Source organism: Denticeps clupeoides, chromosome 5, assembly GCF_900700375.1.
Source record: "Denticeps clupeoides chromosome 5, fDenClu1.1, whole genome shotgun sequence".
Lineage (NCBI taxonomy): Eukaryota > Metazoa > Chordata > Actinopteri > Clupeiformes > Denticipitidae > Denticeps > Denticeps clupeoides.
Window position 1 is genome coordinate 20321121 of NC_041711.1, and position 19745 is coordinate 20340865.

General features: G+C 42.8%; 5 protein-coding genes across 21 annotated transcripts in view; 2 read left to right on the forward strand and 3 right to left on the reverse strand.

The window, feature by feature from the left end:
- Window positions 1–1115: 1115 nt before the first annotated feature.
- On the reverse strand, window positions 1116–9513 carry morc3b (MORC family CW-type zinc finger 3b). 2 transcript variants are annotated; one of them, XM_028981706.1, is made up of 17 exons: window positions 9356–9513; window positions 9188–9260; window positions 8987–9119; window positions 7697–7921; window positions 7110–7247; window positions 6643–6730; window positions 6365–6493; window positions 6123–6275; window positions 5254–5351; window positions 5071–5178; window positions 4865–4993; window positions 4130–4204; window positions 4000–4039; window positions 3788–3911; window positions 3648–3705; window positions 3060–3528; window positions 1116–2390 (listed from the first exon to the last, which is right to left on the reverse strand). In XM_028981706.1, the coding sequence occupies exons 1-17, from the start codon at window positions 9392–9394 to the stop codon at window positions 2118–2120; spliced, it is 2352 nt and encodes a 783-aa protein (XP_028837539.1). In that variant the 5' UTR covers window positions 9395–9513; the 3' UTR covers window positions 1116–2117. The 2 variants fall into 2 exon arrangements, with proteins under 2 accessions (XP_028837539.1, XP_028837538.1); XM_028981705.1 differs by having other exon boundaries at window positions 6643–6763.
- A 184-nt stretch (window positions 9514–9697) lies between these two features.
- cbr1 (carbonyl reductase 1) lies at window positions 9698–12485 on the reverse strand. 2 transcript variants are annotated; one of them, XM_028981477.1, is made up of 4 exons: window positions 12408–12485; window positions 11726–12084; window positions 11533–11640; window positions 9698–11132 (listed from the first exon to the last, which is right to left on the reverse strand). In XM_028981477.1, the coding sequence occupies exons 2-4, from the start codon at window positions 12009–12011 to the stop codon at window positions 10696–10698; spliced, it is 831 nt and encodes a 276-aa protein (XP_028837310.1). In that variant the 5' UTR covers window positions 12012–12084; window positions 12408–12485; the 3' UTR covers window positions 9698–10695. The 2 variants fall into 2 exon arrangements, with proteins under 2 accessions (XP_028837310.1, XP_028837311.1); XM_028981478.1 differs by having other exon boundaries at window positions 11726–12064; window positions 12408–12472.
- Window positions 12486–12497: 12 nt separating this feature from the next.
- Window positions 12498–15489, forward strand: setd4 (SET domain containing 4). 8 transcript variants are annotated; one of them, XM_028981488.1, is made up of 12 exons: window positions 12505–12542; window positions 12647–12739; window positions 12890–12983; window positions 13054–13149; window positions 13240–13277; window positions 13351–13439; window positions 13599–14028; window positions 14107–14281; window positions 14398–14479; window positions 14579–14659; window positions 14734–14857; window positions 14955–15489. In XM_028981488.1, exons 3-12 carry the CDS (start codon window positions 12926–12928, stop codon window positions 15123–15125), a joined length of 1344 nt encoding a protein of 447 aa, XP_028837321.1. In that variant the 5' UTR covers window positions 12505–12542; window positions 12647–12739; window positions 12890–12925; the 3' UTR covers window positions 15126–15489. The 8 variants fall into 8 exon arrangements, with proteins under 8 accessions (XP_028837320.1, XP_028837323.1, XP_028837319.1 ...); XM_028981492.1 differs by having other exon boundaries at window positions 12528–12739; window positions 13599–13667; window positions 13740–14028; XM_028981487.1 differs by lacking the exon at window positions 12647–12739 and having other exon boundaries at window positions 12498–12577.
- On the reverse strand, window positions 15476–18927 carry cryzl1 (crystallin, zeta (quinone reductase)-like 1). 3 transcript variants are annotated; one of them, XM_028981496.1, is made up of 14 exons: window positions 18718–18927; window positions 18427–18523; window positions 18259–18336; window positions 18112–18184; window positions 17965–18009; window positions 17819–17887; window positions 17453–17586; window positions 17183–17294; window positions 17024–17044; window positions 16776–16874; window positions 16501–16613; window positions 16313–16418; window positions 16177–16222; window positions 15476–15936 (listed from the first exon to the last, which is right to left on the reverse strand). In XM_028981496.1, the coding sequence occupies exons 2-14, from the start codon at window positions 18487–18489 to the stop codon at window positions 15837–15839; spliced, it is 1059 nt and encodes a 352-aa protein (XP_028837329.1). In that variant the 5' UTR covers window positions 18490–18523; window positions 18718–18927; the 3' UTR covers window positions 15476–15836. The 3 variants fall into 3 exon arrangements, with proteins under 3 accessions (XP_028837329.1, XP_028837328.1, XP_028837330.1); XM_028981495.1 differs by having other exon boundaries at window positions 18427–18555; window positions 18718–18926; XM_028981497.1 differs by lacking the exon at window positions 17024–17044 and having other exon boundaries at window positions 18427–18555; window positions 18718–18924.
- The window catches only part of itsn1 (intersectin 1 (SH3 domain protein)), a 36353-nt gene continuing 35467 nt past the window's right edge, over window positions 18860–19745 (forward strand). For 2 of the 6 annotated variants that reach the window (XM_028981482.1, XM_028981481.1), the window contains exon 1: window positions 18860–19118. The gene's annotated coding sequence lies outside the window, so the exon portion shown is untranslated. The remainder of the gene's footprint in view (window positions 19119–19745) is intronic. The other 4 variants (XM_028981480.1, XM_028981483.1, XM_028981484.1 and 1 more) reach the window with 3 other exon arrangements.

Sequence of the window (19745 nt, forward strand, 5' to 3'; positions counted from 1 at the left end):
TTCAAATGTTACATGTAGCACCAGGTCCTGGGTTATTTTGTACTGTGACTATGTACTGTCTAACATGTATATAGCTGAAATGACAATAAAGCTCAACTTCAACTTTGTCTGCAGGTGTGAGTGTGGATGGTGACTGGATGGTGTGTCTACCCTGTGGTGGGCTAACGCCACACCCAGGGTGAGTCCCTACTCTGTGCCCAATGACCCAGGATAGGACCACTTAATGTAGATAAAGTGATTGCTGGAAAAGTGAGTGTGGAAAGCTATGTTTGCTCCACAATGTACAATTTGTATTCTTCACAGTAGCTGTCTTCCTTCCTTTCAAGCATGAAATGTTGTTATTCCCCAAATGGACTGATTCAAGCAGCCCTTAACTATCCTTGGTAATCAGTGGCAGCGGATTGGAAAATTATATAAATGTAGAGCCCACAATGCTTTCTCATGCCACTATATCCTGCTGCACTGTACCATGATGGTCTGTTTCACACCATAGACCAAGTTTTCAATCAAAGACCTAAGGGGGCAGTTAAAGCAGTTAAAGGAGTTGCATCCAAAGATTGCAGGTTTGAATGGATTCTAATAGTGATAATTAAGGACATATTCATTTTGAACACGTCAGTCATCTAAGGTCAACAGAGGCTATTAGTCAAAACCACGTCTCCAAATACATTTTTAAACCCGTCTCCCAGTCATCTGCGTCAATTGCCTCTAATTAACCACGGTGCTAATGCCTGGCAGCAACGTGAGGATCTAATTAAGAATGGTGCATCTGCTGAGTAAGGAGTCTGATATTTTTCAAAATAGCAGCTCCGGTCAGCTGCACATTTGCAGGCCTTATAGATCAAGACAGAAGCCATTTTCATAACTAACGTTTTCTCTGCCCACCCCTGGCTAAAGCACAGATATGGCCCAGTTGGTCTTCGCACTGAACTGAATATTGCACAACAGTTAATTAGCTGAGGCATTGTCATGGTGTTTGGGTATCAATAAAGGCAGCATTGTATTTTTTATATTGTTGCTTATCTGACTCCTGCCATCCTTGGTATCTGAGACTTGACTCACTACAATCATATCATAGCACATTTTCACAGACCAATATGATAATACTATAAATACTCTGTTTAATTCACAACTTTATTAAACTAGGATTATCTCACTAGCACAAAATTATCACACATACATTTGCAAAAGTATGGGCTATCATCACCAGACACACTGTTTATAACCTAATGGGTGGAACCTTGAGAAAGAGGGCCTGGCACCAACATCTCAGGCACATGTCCAGCAGTCTCATCTAACCTCTGCAATGTACCAACAGCTAAGAGCCAGTGTGAGTGTCAGCCGTGGTCAGTGAGCACAGGAGAATGCTGAGACGGTCACGTAAACCTCTTCCATCTCCCTTGAGGCATCTTTAAATATCCATGACAGGTGATCCCTGCAAAGGTCACTGCTGTGGGGGAGGGTTACAGAGTTTAGGCCGTGAATCAATAGTGTTTCAATTGACATGTTTATAGTGGTAGAAACTGATACCGGGTACACCAGACTAAAAGTGGAGGTCCAACAGCCATGTAATCACAGTAAACCCCGCTTTAGAGGTAGGGAGACTGTAGGGTTTAGACAACATTATGTCGACCCAGACCATCTTGATGTTTTAGTGCCAAGTTGTATCACAACACAGAGATCACAACAAATATATCTAGTGCAATGCAACAAACCGTAATACTAACTAAACAAACTAAATAATAATTTGTGTACCTGTACCTACACTGCTGATCAGAGAAATAATAACCAAAAGTAATAATAAAAGTAATGACATTTACCACAGCCACCCAACACTTCCGATAACTTCCAAACTAAGCTAATAAGAAAGTGAAGTTATTGTCATTGTGAAACACTGCAGCACAGCACACAGGGACACAACCAAATGTGTATTCTACATTTAACCCATCACCCTTGCTGAGCAGTGGGCATCCATGACAGGCACCCGGGGTGCAGTGTGTAGGGACGGTGCTTTGCTCAGTGGCACCTCAGTGGCTCGGGATTCAAACCAGCAACCTTCCAATTACGGGTCCGCTTCCTTACCCGCTATGCCACTATCTTCTATTTGTACAGATCACTTAGGATAGCTCCTGAAGGACCTGAGCCAGCATTTCATCAATGACACTACTGTTGTAGTCCACCTGGTTGAGGTCCAATGCCGGGACAAAGGAAACAAGAAGACGGCCAATTCGATGTCGCAGAGTCCAGAGGGTGCCGCGGTCCTCCTCAGCACAGAGTGCGGAATACGGACTTCTCCTCTTATTCTCTCTTTGTCTCATGTTTTTCAACTCTTCCTTTAGCTGCTTACACTGAGCAGACAGACCGTCTCTCTCCTCCTCTACTCCAGCAAGCTATCAAGCAGAAGACATAAAGAACCAAGAAATGGGATTTATTTCATTTGAAAGAAGACAATGATTAAATTATCTACATCTTCAGTTTCAAAACAGTTTCAAAATGTTGAATACTTGCTTTCACATATTTTAAATTAATTAAGTATCTATGAGTATAATGTTGTGTAAATAGACAAGGCAGGGCTAAAGACCTTACAAGGCAAATGTGTTAAATTGTTTTTTAATAAAACTATGATTGGAGAGTGTTTTACATGCTTTCCACCATCCAGCAAATGCCTTTAATTTACTTAATTATCTTAAAGGGTTGCAGCAAATTTACGCTCAATTCCAATTTATTTGTAATGAGTTTTTAACACTATTCATTTGCCACAAACCAGCTTTACAGCCGTAGGACTTGAAAATTGCAACGGCAAGCCGAGGTGGTTAATATAACAAAAAAAAAGTTTATATATTGAAACTCAAGTGAAGTAGGGGTAAAAATGCACAGGCACCCCAGACAATAGCAAACCTCTGACATTCAAATGACAGAAATACTTTGTGTGGATTTTAATAGGTGTAAAGCTGGGGTTTGCTAACAGGAAGAAGCAAGTAGTAAATGTAATATTTAATGAAATAATTTTTTTCAGCAAGTGTCATGAAAACTGTGCCAAATACTGTGTCAGTTCATACCTTAGTTTGTAGGTGATTGCACTCCTCCCTAAAGGCCTCCAGGGCAGCGGACTGCTGCTTAAGTTTCTGCATCTCCTGCTGCTGCCACTGCAGCTCCTCCCTGCAGGCATCTCTCTCCTGTGCAGCAGTGTGCATAAGGTGCACCAGTTCATCTTGCTGTTGCTGACGCTCCTCCTCCAGCTCTCCCCAGTTACCCAATGGCTGTTGCTGTTCTCCACATTCCCAGAAGCTTCTCGATGCCTTCCATTTGGACTCTGCCTCCTCCATCCCACATAGCCAGTCATCAGGATCCTGCTGGTTTGCCTGTACAGCGTTATCAAGGATCACCATGTCTTCAACAGCTTCTTCCTCTTTTTCATTCATCGCTCTTGCATTTTTCTCAACTTTCCTTTCTTTTGTCATGGGATGTAGGACATCCAATGGTACAGGACCAGGTACCTCTACTGCCATACTGAACTTCCGTTTAACCCTTAAATGGTCAAAGACGTTACACTGAAATAACAGGCTTATAATTGAAAACAGATATTGAAAATCTTGTACTGATTTCATAATATTTTACTATTCAGTCCTCTACAGAAAATTCTCTACCTTGGTTGTTGACTGGACAGAGCGCTAAAGTCTGCTGATGATGTACCAACATCAGTTACTGTCAGAATAACCAAGTAATAATGTTGTTATTTGTTGATCATTATTCAGTAAAACCCACATTGAATGGTGGCAGACATCACCTGGATAAAATCCTGTAGAGGAGAAGGCTCTTGATCTGGTCACTCTGGTCACAGGTGAGGCCAGTGGTGACCAAGTAATGCTGTCCAATAGTAAGGACTGATACAGGGGCTTTTGTGCTGGAGCCTAAGGAGACACTAACCATAAGCTGAGATGTTGAGCAGAAGCTCTTTTAAATACAGGAAAGAGACAAGATGCCATAAAACTCACCAACCTTAGGTGGACATTCCTGATTAGGTTTGCTGCTCTTCCTCCTTCACAAAACACACACAGCACACACATATTTAGATCTCAGATCTCTTGCAAGAAATGTGCATTTTCAGAAAATAGAAAGGGTTTCTTACTCTTGCTTGTAGGTTTTTGGGTAAGAGTGCTGCTCTTCCTCCTGGTCCTCTGGTTCCTCCTCAACATGACAGCTCCTAGCATAGGTTGGCGACAGTAGAAGACCAAAATAATTATATATTTGGATCCTGGAGGTAATGGGGGAAAAGCAACCAAAGTAATCCATTGTTCTACAGCAGGGATCATAGCTACAATTGGATATGGTTCTAGCTCCAATCATAGACCTAATCACTTGTGTTATCAAGGGCCTTTCCTAAGATGCCAAGACAGCAGAAAACTAATTAATTTTTACCATGATGAAGTGCATTTTAACCTGTGTTGCTGGATTTATCAAGTTATCCCAGTAAATACTGATTGTATGTCACCCTGGATAAAGGCATCTGAAAAATGCCAAAAATGTGAATAAAAAGTTCAATTTCATTTACTTTCTCACCATAAAGAAGAATTTGTGACCAAATTTCCCAGACCCAATGTTAACATAACATTTGTTCAATGTATGAATAAGTCTGAAAAAAAAAACTAAAATTCTACTTGGAAATTCCAAGCTGTCGCTTATGTGTGGACACTGACAGACCCATGAGTTTTAAGGGATGGTGTTAAGCCTTCAGTTATTCATGCCACGAATGAAGAAGGTGATGCAATGTGGAGTTCTCAGCTGATCATCCTCGCACCAATCTGTCTGCTCACCCATTTGGCATGACATCACTGCATAATACCATTCTGCATCTTGTCTTCACCTGAACTGTGGGTCCGGATTCATGCTGCAGAACCACATCTCAGGTAGAATGTTGCAGTCAATGCCATCTGGAAGTCTTCGCCACTTCAAGCAGCGGTCACACTGGACCCAGCTCTGGTCTGGAAATTTCCTATAGGGATCAAGATGGATTTACAAAAAACAAGTACATTAGAGGGTAAAATGTTTTGTTTTTGTAGTAACACTTACAGAATGTCTTCAATCGGCATCGTGCATTGTGGGTCTTCTTTCTTGCGCTTGTATCTTATTTCGTTCCAGTACTCTTCAAGTTTCACTCCCAGATTATGTATGGTTTTTCTGGCCAGAAGAATCAGAAATTCTGTCTTTCTAATTCAAATAGGCAGTTACTGAAGTCTCATCATGTGCACACACCTGTACTTGTCTGTGTTATCAAAATCCTGTTTGTTGTGTGTTGGTTGTAAGAAATTGCACTCAATTACACCGATGACACCAACACCCTTCTTCTCAGCCTAAAAAAGAGAACGCATGTATTCATATCCTGCCATAACATTTAGATTGCCATTTGGACTTTGTGTAGAACCCTGACTCTATATCCATTAAAAACCAGAAGAGCATTTGTCCACAATGCTCATATGCTCTTATCATTAGCAGCCTGCCTAATATCTGTGTTAAAATTTTTAAAATAAGTTTAAAAAAAAAAAAAAAAAGAGTTAAAATAACTTTAAAGAGTAAAAGAGTTTTAAATAGTTAAAATAATTAATTAATTTTAGTAGTACTTCCACGTTCAGTTGATACTACATAAACATGCAGCAGAGTGTGGGCAAATGGTATGGATCAGATATCAACACCAGGCTGTAAAGACCCTATTATTCTGAGGTAAGACCTATAAAATGTGAGCAGCGCTTACATTCATGAGAGTGAACGAATCACGTTCATCATTTTGGAACTGTACTTGTAATATTGGAAAAACAAAAGGAGGAATCTAAGGCAATTTTAACCTAACAGCAAGTCAAGTCACGTCAACTCATGTCAACACCTTAACAACAGTTCCACTGTGCTGTACAAGCATAAAAAGGACATACAGATGTACATAACAAGAACACAGTAAAATACATGGACAGTAGAAGCTAACAAATAAGAATAAATAAAAAAATAATTTAAAAATGGAGAGGCTGAAGAAAATTACATAATAGCATTAAACCTTTAAAAATTAGGAAGGGCTGAAGAAAACAATATAAAAACACATTGAGGGGAAAAATACCTTAATGATCAAAGTTTACCTTGCGCTGACATCCCACTCTCTCATAAGCTTTTATCAAACGGTTCTTGTGGTACATCATGATCCCATAGTGTTCCTTGTTTTTCGTGTTGAATCCAAAGGTTATCCATACACGTTTGCTCTGAATATTGGCTTGAGCCACATCAACAGATTGCTTCACTGTCCTGTTAAAGGACACAATCCAACACAAAACTAATAGTTTTGTCCAACAGGTTCAATCAATCATCAGTCTTGAAAGGATACAAGAAAGGTTGGCCTGTAGTTGTCAATGGCGATGTGGGCCAGACTTTTTGAGATTAGCTCCGTCTTCACTTTTTGTCCTCTCAAGATGATTTGCATGCGTGGCTTCAGATATAAAATTTTACAGTACGCCTGCATACATGAAAAAAAACGCAAGTGATAGTGCATGTAAAACCACTGCAGAGTCCTCTGAGAGTCCTCTTTGGCATCTCTGCTTAAGGCTGTTGGCACAGACAAACAGAAGGCAGTGTTGCTGATCTCTGAGTTATCTAAAGACTCACCCGTAAAGAGTATCCACTCTCTGGTGTCATGGACTGACTTTCACCACTACAATCGGAATGGTTTGCTCTGATGTCATATCTGTCCGCACTGAAATCAAATTCTGTTTCACCATTTGTGGTCCTAAAGGTCAAAATAATGGACGTGGTGTGCATTTATGCCAAACATAAAAGAGTTTAAGAAGCCTTAATCACAAGCATATGTGAAATCATTTTAAAAACCTCGCTAAAGATCATGTTCTTGGTGAAATAATGATCATGTTTGTTTTTTTTCTCAAAATCAAAGGTTGTTTGAATCCAGTTAATTCTACCTGATATACATAACAGGTTCCATATGCACATATTTCCATGTTTTCCTGCCTTCCGGCATTTTTTAATAGAAATAACATGAGTTGAGTAGGAACATTTTTACATTCGAAACAGAGGCCATTTATAAACCAGGATAGTGGTTCACAGTGAGTGGGACTTACTTCCGTAGGTTCCATATAATAATTCGGGTTCCAGTTGCTCCAACAACACTGATGGCTCGTAGCTCAGAGAAAAGCTCAATCTCAGTGTTAAAAATGGAGTGTTTGAGAATGGCCTGGAGGCTGGCTGCATCCTCTGCACTGAACATAAGTCAAAGGTCAAGGGAAAGACTCCAATATAGCGCTTATGGTCATGATGTATGCCCAACTGGATTGATTTCACAGAAAAGAGAATCACACCATGGATGAAAATAGCATGAAGGAATGAAAAAATGATAGCACTGATGGGACTGGTGCAAGAAAAATGTGCCTGGGTGTGAGGTGGGAAATTCCAGGTCCATGGCATTTTGCACTTTTTTCTTTCGTGAAGGATTTGCTGGCTTTCGACACCTCTTGCTTGGGGGAGGCCGCAGCTTGATAAAGGTACAAGCGGGGGTCCTTCACGAAAAACTAAATCACAAAATGCCATGGACCTGGAGTGGATAATAGAACATGTGGTTGACAATATGTAATGTAATATTGAAATGCCACAAAATGCATTTTATATGCTATAAAATGTTATTTGTTTTTGCATTGCAGTGAGTGGATACAAATTTTGTCCATCCCGCATGAAGGTGATGATGGGAACCAAAACTTGCTGAGCTCTGATAGCCTCCAGGTAAGACTGTGATAGGAAACCCACGGTCATGCTGTCCTTGGTCTTAGTGAAAACCATGGCATCCTTCCCCAGACGCATGGAACCAGACTTGAACCCATTTCCATAGACACCCACAGGAACGTGACCTTTCGTTGCTTTCTTATCACTAAAACCAAAGCTGAGGAAAAACAGGAGGATTTTAGCCTTGAGAATTTACTTTCTCTGAGCAAAAGGCCAAGGAAGGGGCATAAGAATAAGACATTAACAGAAGACAGAAACAACATTGCATCATAACTGTGGAAGGATATTTAAAACAGGATAGGAGAAATTTTACGTCTGGATGCTATTCCCACCTGAATTATCATACCAGAAGGTTTGCTCCTACAACGCAGGTCTCGGGTTAAAACGTGTCCCTCAACCAGCTTACCATAAAGCTGTACTTCAATCTATCTTTCATAATAAACATGTCTGAAAAATGAATTGTAGAGTGCTACAGTGCAGACTGACTGGACAACATGAAAGCATCTAGATTTTTGCAATTGTCCATGCTAGGTATGAAGTGTTCTAAGTTGAATTATGAGAATATATTGACTGCAGTATTGAAGTGAAGTGTGCACACAGTGAAATTTGTCTTCTACATTTAACCCATCACCCTGATTGAGCAGTGGGCAGCCATGACAGGTGGCACCTCAGTGGCACCTTGGCGGATCGGGATTCGGCAACCTTCTGATTACGGGACCACCACTGCCGTCTAATATATTGACTGCAGAATCTTTCAAGGAATCTTGCCTCATCCAATACAGTCCGTATATGGTAGGCAAATGCACTTATTATATTGCCACCTCTGTGTGGATGTGTCATTTATAGTGATTGATGTGTGGGCGCCATTCTTTGCCAGCCAACTGGAAGGGTTCTACGTAGCATCAATGGTGTACATTTAGATATGTGGTAACAACAAAACAAAAATGAAATTTGAACAAAAACAATATGGTTCCAGGAGCTCTGCGGCTTGGACCCCTAAGAGAGCTAATAAAATCATATTTTCTTCATGAGCAAGAGGAAGGAAGGGAGGCAGGGTCATTCTGAGAATGTATGAGTCACATGATCTGTAAACTGCATCAAATTAGAACGACTGTGTGAGTCTGGAGGGATGGTAGTTAGATATTTTAAACATAAGCAGGGTTGCAAAATGCATAACATTTATCTGATCATTTACATGCTTTACTTGCCCTATCGAACCCACCTAAGCATCTTGTGCATCTTCCCTCGAGTCATACCAGCTCCGTTGTCCATGAAACTGAGACAATCCAAACCTTTGATGCAGGTCCAGTCAATCCAGAATTTTTTTGCCCGAACATCAGGATCGTATGCATTATCTGGGGAAACAGTCATCATCTCACACGTCGGCGCAGCGATACATTGGGCTGTTTATCCAAAAACTCACCCAGTAATTCAGCAATGGCACTGAATGGCCATGTGTGGCTGGTGGAATTTGTGTGGAGAAATTTGGGATTGAGCTGTTGACAGCAAAAACAAAAGGAATCCAACAGTCCAAAAAAGTGCAGAAGGTCAGCAGAAAGACCAGAGCAAAAGACCCGAGCCAGGTACTCACTGCGCTCAGGGGTATCCCTCTATGCGTCCGAGAGGCCATTTCTGCCCTGGCGTCCCTGCGTTGAGACCGGCTGTTCTCCACTCTCCCTCCTCTGCGATGATCTGATGGTGCAGCGCTGCCGCTTATGCCCGGATCGGCTGAGCGCAATGCTGGGACTCTGGACAGCACGTCTGGGCATTTTAGTCCAGGTCAGTAGTGCAGTTATTTTGGATGCAATACTTTACGGGATTGTGTGTCGGTTTAATGATGGAGATCCTGTTGCAGAACTATTATTTTTGCATGTATGAAGCACAATAAAGAAACACATTTATGGAGCTATTAAGAAAATACATTAATACCAAATGACTTGGTGGAAAACATTTTATTAATCACCGAGAAAAGGAATATAAAAGAAATGAATTCTCAACACACACAACATACCACAGAACCTATTGTTATTTTAATACATGAGAAGAAATATTAATATAATAATTAGCCTTTAGATGATTTCATGCAAATAATAGAACATTGTTCAGTACATTATTGTAATTTTTTCTGTAAATGTAATTCTACTCTTTCAATCTTGTAAGTGTTCAGGTGTCACAGCACTACAGAAGTCTGTCTTCATATGTTCATATTTGATGTTAAATGTAAGGATTAAGATATGTTTCACTAAAGTACCTTTCCACGATATTGTACAGCAACATGTATACCATGTTACCCTATACTATAGTATAAAGCAATCATATTGAGCTGCCAATAAATTCCCATCACACCAAGAAAAGCAGTGATTTAATATAATAATGGAACAATGGAAAACTGATCTGATTACAAGCATCTAGCTCAGGTACATCAAACCCTGTTCATTGTAATCTACCATCCTAGTCAGGGTTCTTTATGGAAGGTCAAAACGGCCCTAAAGGTTCAGGTAGCGCTTCAGCCTTTTTCTGCCTTCCGCTATCTGTGAGTCAGGCCACATAACTTATTGCAAAAATGAAAAAACAAATCCTAGATTTGGATTCTCGTCCAGAGATGAAAACCCTGCTATAGATTGTAGGCAGAGTGATACTTTTATCACACCTGATGTCACAAAAGACACCCAGGGACATCTGAGGACCGGTGGAGTGGTGAAGATACAATCAAGAGGAACAGGGTTGGATATCCCTTCTATAAATACATTTTATAAGCGGAGATTTAGAAGATTGAATAGAACAACATTTCCATTTCATCCTATGGTAGAATTCGGACTGTATCTAGACTGTACCATAAAAAAAGATAATTAATGCAATGGATTTGTTCCCTTTTATATTGGTTACTGTATCAGGAGTGACACAGTGCATTAAAAAACCCGGTCTAGCTCTTTACCATGGCTGCACTGTTTTCTCAGACACAAACTGGCCATATGGCTCCTGCACACCAGGCGGTAAAAGTGCAAGATAGACAGGGGTGATGGCGCCCTCATCTGGCGATTTTGTAGCATTGGGCCCAGCCATGTCTGTTCTCACCCAACCGGGACAGCAGGCGTTGAGGAGGATCTGTTCCCCTGGCCTCTCCTGCCTCAGCTTACGGGCAAGGATCCTGGAGAATACGGTGAGGCCCGTCTTGGACACCCCATATGCAGTACTAGGCCAGCCCCTCTCAGTATGGACGCCCTCTTGGGCTTCTTTAACAAAGCGCTCCATCAAGGCCACCAGCTCCTCCTCGGTTATGTCGTCACTACGAAAACGGGCCTGAAGCGCTGGGCTGCATTTTCCCAGTGCAATGGAGCCCATGATACTGGAGACGTTCACCACTCTACCTGTTTGGGATCACAAAACATCTACCTCTTACTATTGGAAGAAGCACAGACAAGACAGAGGAAGGACAAGTTACACATTTGTCGGTGAGATGTTTGATGTGAAGTGAAAGCTATTAGTTGTCACATGTGACACCCCAGCACAGCACCCAGTGCACACAGTGAAATGTGCTCTCTGCATTTAATCCATCCCCTGTGGGAGCAGTGTGAAGGGACAGTGCTCGGTGGCACCTTGGTGTTTCAGGAATGGAACCAGCAACTCTATGGTTGTTTTCCCGTTTCCGTAGCCGCTAGGCCAACATTGCCCCAGAACAAGCCATGTGATTTGAAAAACATGCTTTACCAGTCTGTATGCATGGAAGCTCGCTACGGTGCAGTAATTGTTTTCACTCGTCTTACTTACCACCCGGCTTTATGATTGGGAGGAAGACATTGCACACGTCTCTGTTCGCGAAGAAGTTGGTTTTGAGTGTCACTTCGGCTTGGATTTCAAAAGGTGTGGTGTCGGCCACTGCAGGGGAAATGTTTAGCGATGTCAAAACCTGATATTATAAACCGCCAACTGTTTATAAAGTGGCAGCCGACCGGTCACGTACTTTTGAAAGCTATTCCGGCATTGTTGACGAGGACGTCCACGCCGCCATATTTGTCCCTGAAGAAGTCCCTGGCAGCAAGCACACTGGCAGGGTCGCCGATGTCCAGTGGGTGGAAGAGAGGGTTCAGGCCCTCTGCCTTCAGGCTCTCCACTGCTGCAGTCCCTCTGCCCACATCCCGCGCAGTCACATACACGTCGCCAGTGAACTGCTTGCACAGGGCGCGCACAATCGCAAGCCCAATGCCTTTGTTGGATCCGGTGACAAGTGCAACTTTGCAGGCGCTCATGTCGGCAGACGTGGCAGTCAAGAAAGGACACAGGGACCGAGGGTGGTAGTAGCCTAGTGGGTAACACACTCGCCTGTGAACCAGAAGACCCAGGTTCAAACTCCACTTACTACCATTTTGTACCTGAGCAAGACACTTAACCCTAAGTTGCTCAGGGACAATGTCCCCTGTAACTACTGGTTGTAAGTCGATTTGGATAAGAGCTTCTGATAAATGCTGTAAATGTAAATGGAATTGTCGCTTTTACTTTTAAGGTGGCACCACACATTGCGATGAAGGAAAGTTGAGAGTTTTCCTGTAATTACTGTTGCGTCACATAAACAACCCCTTAGCGGTGACAACATGGGGTGACCCACACATTCGTAAAACCGTGCATGACCTAAAGCAAAATCTTACCTGGGAGATCACGTTTTCGTTCAACAGCAAACACCGTGTTACGAAAACAGTACTCGCATGTCTCACTGCGCAGAAGCGGAAGTTGCGTGACGTCACGCGGCTGCGAAAGGGGGCGGAAGTACGACGTCTGCTGGGGTAAACACATGTCGAGGAGTTGTGATTTTTTAATTGTGAGAGATCTTCCGGCTTGAATGCAATTTGTTTACGAATTCTGTCTTTAATAATGTGCTTTATCGAAGTTGGCTGCAAGAGAGCACGCGTTTTCCCTGAGAAATATTTTCTGTAATATGCAGCCACCGCATAAAATGTCGCCTCAGACTATTGGCTTAGAGGTATGCATCTTTTTGCACCAAATGGTGACACAAAAATCCAAGCACAGAGATAGTCAGATACAACACTCTCTTACATTTATTACTATAAACTGGGCTGCAACACTTGCGGTAGTGCAAGGTTAAGATCACTTCTTAAAAACTTTATTTCAGGGATGACCGGCGGCCAGTTTGAAGAGCCACGTGAACATGGGAACCCAGGGTAGAAGAGGCAGGAGAAAGAGAAGAAAAAAGGATGCTCAGGGTGGTGAGATGCAAGATGTTATTAACCAGTGTGAACATCTAGACAGTCCTCTAACGTTTTTTTCTTTAACTAGTGACACTGTGCCATGAACTGCAGTTTGCAGACCTCAGAAGATGGTTGAAACTCAGGGGATTCCGATCTAAAGTTTTGGTTCCTGCACAATTTAAAAGTACTTCATTCTTCAGTCACAAATATGTATTGTTTATAGGCTGCCAGTCAGGCAGTGTGACGACTGATCTTTTCTTCTGTATCTGTCTAGACACAGGAAGAGGACTTATGTCCACTGAGTCCATTAAGGTGACCTGAACAGCTTTTATACATGGTTGATGGTGGTAGTAGTAAATGGGTCTGATTATTAACCTCTGTCCAGGCTAATGATGTGATGATTGCCTTACCTGAAAGTTGTCTCTTGACCACAAGGACTGTTCTCAAGAGTTATATTGGAGAATACTTAAAGAGGTAATTGGTTTATTACAAACACCTTTTACTGATTTGTCATGTTGTTGAAAGTGCCTAGTGCTGAAATGTATAAGATGCAGACAACAACCCATGGAGCAGAACCCCTTGGTGTTTATCAGAGGAAATAATTGGTTCTGAATTGGCTTTCTTTTTTTGTAGGTGGATGCCACCAGTGTCCCCTCTGCTCGCCCTCTGTGTTTTCCTCATTTCGGAGAGGCACTTTGCGAGGTCCTCAGAATGGTGGCCCTACATCAGTGTCTTACCACAAACCTACACATGTCCTGTGTATTTCTCTGACAGTGTGATGAACCTCCTGCCCTCTGGTCTGAGAACGAAAGCCGTTAAGCAGAGACAGCAGGTGAAAGAGTTGCATGAGTCCTCGGCTGCCTTTTTCACCTCCCTCCAGCCCCTCTTCAGTCAGCCTATGGCCGGAATATTTTCCTATGATGCACTGCGCTGGGCGTGGTGCAGCGTGAACACACGGACTGTGTACATGAGACACGATCAGAGCCCATATCTCTCCACAGAGCCGGATGTCTATGCACTAGCTCCTTATCTCGATTTGCTCAATCACTGCCCAGATGTGCAGGTGAGGGCTGTGTGCTGAAAAAACATGATGAATGGAAATTGTAAATCTGCTCACATTTAAGCTTTCCATTGTATTCAGGTTGAAGCAGGCTTCAGCCCAGTCAGTGGGTGCTATGAGGTCCGAAGCGTACAGGGGTGCAGAAGGTTCCATCAAGCGTTTATCTGTTATGGCCCACATGACAGCCAGAGGCTGCTCCTGGAGTATGGCTTTGTTGCCCCTGGCAACCCTCATGCTGTAGTGTATGTGGGGCATGGTAAGTAGCCTTAGCTTAATAGTCTTTGCAGCATTATTCCTTTTAAGTCCATATAAAGATGTGGAAAGGCCATACCATATCTTTGTTGCAATTAAACATTTTTGTATCCTTTTCAGACACTCTGAAGCTCTGTTTTGACACAAAAGACAGACAGTTGTCACAGAAGATGCTGTTCCTGAAGGAAAATGGTTTCTTAGTGTGCGTGTGCTATGGGGTCTTGTTGATTGTGTTTAGAACCTGGTGTGTGTTTAGCTTAGTGCTGTTTCAAACTTTGTGCATATTTCTACTGTGAAACAGCAACTTAACTTTTAGTTTGGAGGGCCCTTCCTGGAGGTTGATGACTGCTCTAAGGCTGCTGTCTCTAAAACCAGACCAATAGTAAGAACCTTTCAAAACTTTGTTACGATATGTAACATAATCAAAAGTATGATTCATTCATCTCTGATTTGCAGCGACCTGTGGAAAAGTGTCCTCTTGGGGGCAGCAGTGAGTCAGGATAGAGAGAAGTGGAGCATTCAAAAGGCCCAAATGCTGTGCCAGCTCCTTTTGGAAGAAAGCATTCATGCTTTGGAAGAAGTTTGTGCTCTTTTTTTTAATTTTTTTATTTGTCCACTTTTAATGTGCATGGTCACTGTAATGTTACCAACTTCCTGTTCCTGTTTTGGTTTCACAGCTAGCAGACTTGAAAGAGGGCACAGACTCCAGTCTCAAGAATCAGTTGGCTGTTGTAGAAAGCCTCCGTCATGAAGAAAAAGCCATTCTGGGGTGTTCTCAAGAAATGCTTGGTATCCAGAGGCAACAGTTGCCATGCCTACGGGCCACCACACATAACCAAGCAGATTGAGAAAGCAGTCAGCAGTTCGATCATTGTGTTGGAGACTGATGCGGCGTCCAAAACATGAGTCAAGTTCAAGTAGAAAAGCCAAGGAGAGGTGGTTGTTGCACCAGTCTGTGCCCTTGTTTTACAGACTAGGCAGCATAGTGTGTCCAGCCAAGTCAAGGCTGCCGAGTTTGGTTTTCTAGAAGATATTTTCCAATCTGTTAGTTGGGTGCATTTACGTTTTTGCTCACTGCTTAATCATGCAGTCATGCATTTTTTTATACATAACACTGCAAATATGTTCTCAGTTTGTTCATGTCTGAACATGTACCGCTTTAAAATGAATTATATAAACCCCAAACTTCAGTAAAGGATGCATATATATATATATATTTTTTTTTTATTATTACATCAACTCACAGTAAACAAAATGATCAAAAATGGCTACTTTTTAATGGCCTGTGCACCCTTGCTACATTAAATCAATGGTAAAATGAAACTGGTAGCAAAAAATGCACAACAGTATTTATTATGGACTAGGATTTGAGAGTAAAAAGGCTGAATATTCCAGGCTACTCATTTCTTAATTTGGAAAAGATCATGTGACACCCACTCTTGCGAAATCTCACACATATTTCACTTAGGTACTGACTGGTCACGTACGTACTAGATTCTGCAAGTCTGGGGAGTCATAATGCCATGTCACTATGGGTAACTGAGCTGGATATTCTGTTCTCAGAGTTGAACTACTGCACGCTTTCGCAGTTGCTTCTTCTGCACCATCTCCATGTAGACTGTGGCTTCATACAGAGGCACAGGATGTTCTAGTAGAGGTCTGGGGCCAAGAAACAACATACTTTTGAAATATAAACACAAAAGGGGTGGTTGTAGCCTAGTGGGTAAGACAATCGCCTATGTACCAGAATACCCATGTTCAAATCCTACATACTACCATTGTGTTCCTGAGCAAGACACTTAATCCTGAATGTCTTCCTGTAACTGCTGATTTTAAGTTGTTCTGGATAAGGGCATCTGATAAATACCGTAAATGTTGATGTAAATGTTGACAAAGTACCTGAAGGTTCCGGTGGATAGCTTCTCAACAATGTCTTTAAGTATGTCTGAAGACAGGTGTTAAGGGCTCATACATAATGAGTCACATAATTCCAGTCACATAAAGTGCAGTGCAGTAACGAACCCATAAAGGATACGAAGATATCTACCCTGACAGGCACTGGATGTTGTCCAAACCTCCTCATTTAGAAAAGACACTGACGCTGTTTTCAAGTAGAGGCTGTGACAGTCAGGAGGGTCTAGCTGTGGACAGAATTTGTTGATTATGTTCTTTCATTTGACCTTTTTCCCCCTTTTTTGCTAGAAATGATTAATAAAAGACTACCTGCACATGGGCCTCTGTGGTAACCCAGTGACCTCCAACCCCAAGCAGGGTGATGATGTCATGTTTGTGTGGCAGATGTCTTGGAGCCTCAGAATCCTCTTCATAAAGCCTCACTAGCAAACACAGCAGGCACACAGAATGCTGAATTCTTGGGACATCCTTGTAAAAGGTCACTGATCACATTCTGTGTAGAAGACAAGAGCTTTCATGTTCTGCTGACACAGCATGATCTGAACAATCCATGCAGATAAAAATACAAATGCAAGGTCAGATACCTCCGTTGTCAATGACAACATCCACTCCCAGACCTCCTGTCTCCTCTAGGCATGACTCGACCAAGTCCACCTTGGTATCCCAGACACCAATGACTCGTGCTGGAGAAAGAAAATATACCGTGCATTTAGAGCAGATGTCTCACAGAGCAAAAAACAAAAAAAATTAACAGAGGCATATCTTAATTTACTGTCGCAGTTGCACATCTAAACCCAGGGATGAACTTCAGAGAAAATGTTCTGCAACTTACCAAGAAGAGATTCTCTGACACCTTGTGAAAGTGTCAAGCATAGATTACGAAAGCAGGAAAGGTAAGGTCAGAATAAGGACAACATATGAAGAAGTTTCTTTTTTTAAAAAGGATAGATAGAAGTACACATGCACCCATTATCTTAGTAAGTGCCCTCACCCACACTGGGCCGCAACTGCTCCAAAAACTTCTGGTCCTCCAGAGACAAGGCAGAAGCAAGAACTTTCACACCATGGTAGTGGGCCAGCTGGATGGCTAAAACTCCAAAGGGCTGCGTTGCACCAGAAAATTCAAATGAAGAGGCTGATGGTAATACATTGAGAGCACTGAAAGCATTATCAATAGATACAGGATCGGCCGAAAGTATGTGATGCGTATTATATGGCGAAAAACTGCATGACATAACAGGCTTGAGAAGGGATATCTTACACTGGCTCCATCCAACACCAACAAGGTTTGGCCAACAGCCACACGGGCTAGGGTGTGAAGGGCTGTATATGCTCTGAGACCATCCCGAATCGCTCCAGCTGCCTCCACCCAGCTCACCTTCTCTGGCTTGTGAACTGATGATGATGTACAGATAAATGAATTTGCATTTTCCAAGGATAATCTTTAGAAACCCCTACTGTTGAGGTTTATCTACGTAAACGGACTGCAGAAAATTTGTCTGCTCATGTGTGTGCAGTTTACCCACAAAATGTGGTTAGTTCAAATATTTAACCAATGATCAAAGTTCATACAACACAGTTATTACAATGCATTTTAAGAAGTTCATGCTACATACACATTACTTACCCACATGATGTTCGTGACAAATGACAACATCACACAAGCCAGACACATCATTGTCCAACGGAAGTATCCCTGTCATGGAATGTGTAGTTTATTTTTAAGGGACTAAATCCCTAAACGAAACTTGTTCTGGAATCACATATACTTACCCACTACTTCATCATCAGGCTGGAAACATGTCACTTTAGATCCAACTGCAGAACATGGCATGGCAAATGAAAGACATGTAATCAGCACAGCATAATACATAATACTTCATCAGTGTGCCAGTTAATACACAAAAGAAGAGTCCTCACCTTGAAGAACAGTTCCTGCAACCTCTCTTCCTACAGGAATAGAGTCCTTTAACAACTGTAGGTCTTTATAGAGCTGAAAAGGTCAACAACCACAGGGCTGTTAAGTGGAACAGAAACATCCTGAAAACGTTCACAGGAACTGCATACCTGAACATCCACTGGGGTAAGGGCACAGCTTTTCACTTGAATTGTTATCTGGTGGTGGCTGAGTGAAGTGGGAACGTCCTTTTTCCACAGGGGAGGAAATTATAATGAAATCACACAAAAAAGTAAAACATTGAATTCATAAGAACAGTGTTTCTCACGGTTACTCACAGTCTCCTGAATTATGAACTTCAGGCCAGACGTTTCACCCTGTCTGCAGTATAATCCTTTCATAATGCTGTTAATGTTTTACTCGGTCTCAGTGTATCTGTAATGTGAATGCTTTACTCAACCGTGTATCTGTAATAAAAACAAGCATGCATGCTTGATGTGTGAAATATAAAAAATATATATATTTCAGGAAAAGTGATATCCGTAACGAGGTCTTTAATTTACAATTACACATGGCGATATTAAAATACGATGTACAGGGCTAACATGTACAGTGCCTGTTAGCCCTACCAGTCGTAGCAGGAAGGCTGCCTCAGCCAGGTGGCGTCAGACCGCCCTCTCTCTGCGCGGCGCAGAGTACGCGACCCTCTGCGTGGACGTGATGCCCGGACGTGCCTAAAAAAAAAAAACCCACTTCACGGCGCTTTAAGCGGCACCCCGACCTCCCGCGTAGCGCCGCGTCGCAGCGCTGGGAGCGGCGCCGGCCCGTGACGTAGTCGCGCCTCGTCTCGCGGTACTTCGCGGTCCCGCGTCGCGCGGCGTTCCGGCGGGGGCACGCGAGACGACGGGGCTGGGAGACAGGGCGCCCTCGGCGGAGAACAGAGGGGGGATTTAATGCGCTCTCTCCTCCGCTCGGAATCGTAAGCCCCCCCACGCAGATCGGCGCCGACGTATGGAAGCCGAGCGATGAGGTAAGGGAAAACACGCGGGACGAGTGTCTCCTTCTTTATTGTCGACGTGAGAGGGAATTTTCTCGCTCGCTAACAACGCTAGCTTAGCCCAGCGTTAGCCTGCTAGCACCCCCCCCTCCAGTAAACTCTGCGCGGTAGTGGGGCAGCCCTGCATCCCCTTCTCCTGGCTGTCCGGGTTTTTTTTTTTTTATTATGCCAGGCACTGAATCAGACCAACATCGCCCCGCTACACGAATGAACTCCATTCCACAAGCAGACGGAGCCTCCAGAGCTCGAGTGGTTACCCTGGGAGACTGTGCGGCGTGCATGTCATGTTATTGTCTGTGAACATGAAAGCAGTCGAACTTGGACGTTGTTTACCTCGGTGCGTTGCCCTGTCAGGGGCTTTTGCGCACCTTGCTTTTTACTACTTTTTAGTCTGGTGCTCTGGACGGAGCGTGAGGAAGGTTGAGGTCAGCGTAGGACCTTTCTCAACCTGCAAAATCAAATGTAGATGGGCTGGTCGTGCCATAGCATGGGATACACGTACTACACCACTGCTACGGGGAGCATGCTTGCGGTTCATTTTTGTACAGGTTTGGTTTTGTATGAAATACAGACGCTGTTGCAAAAGCTGCATTTAATTGG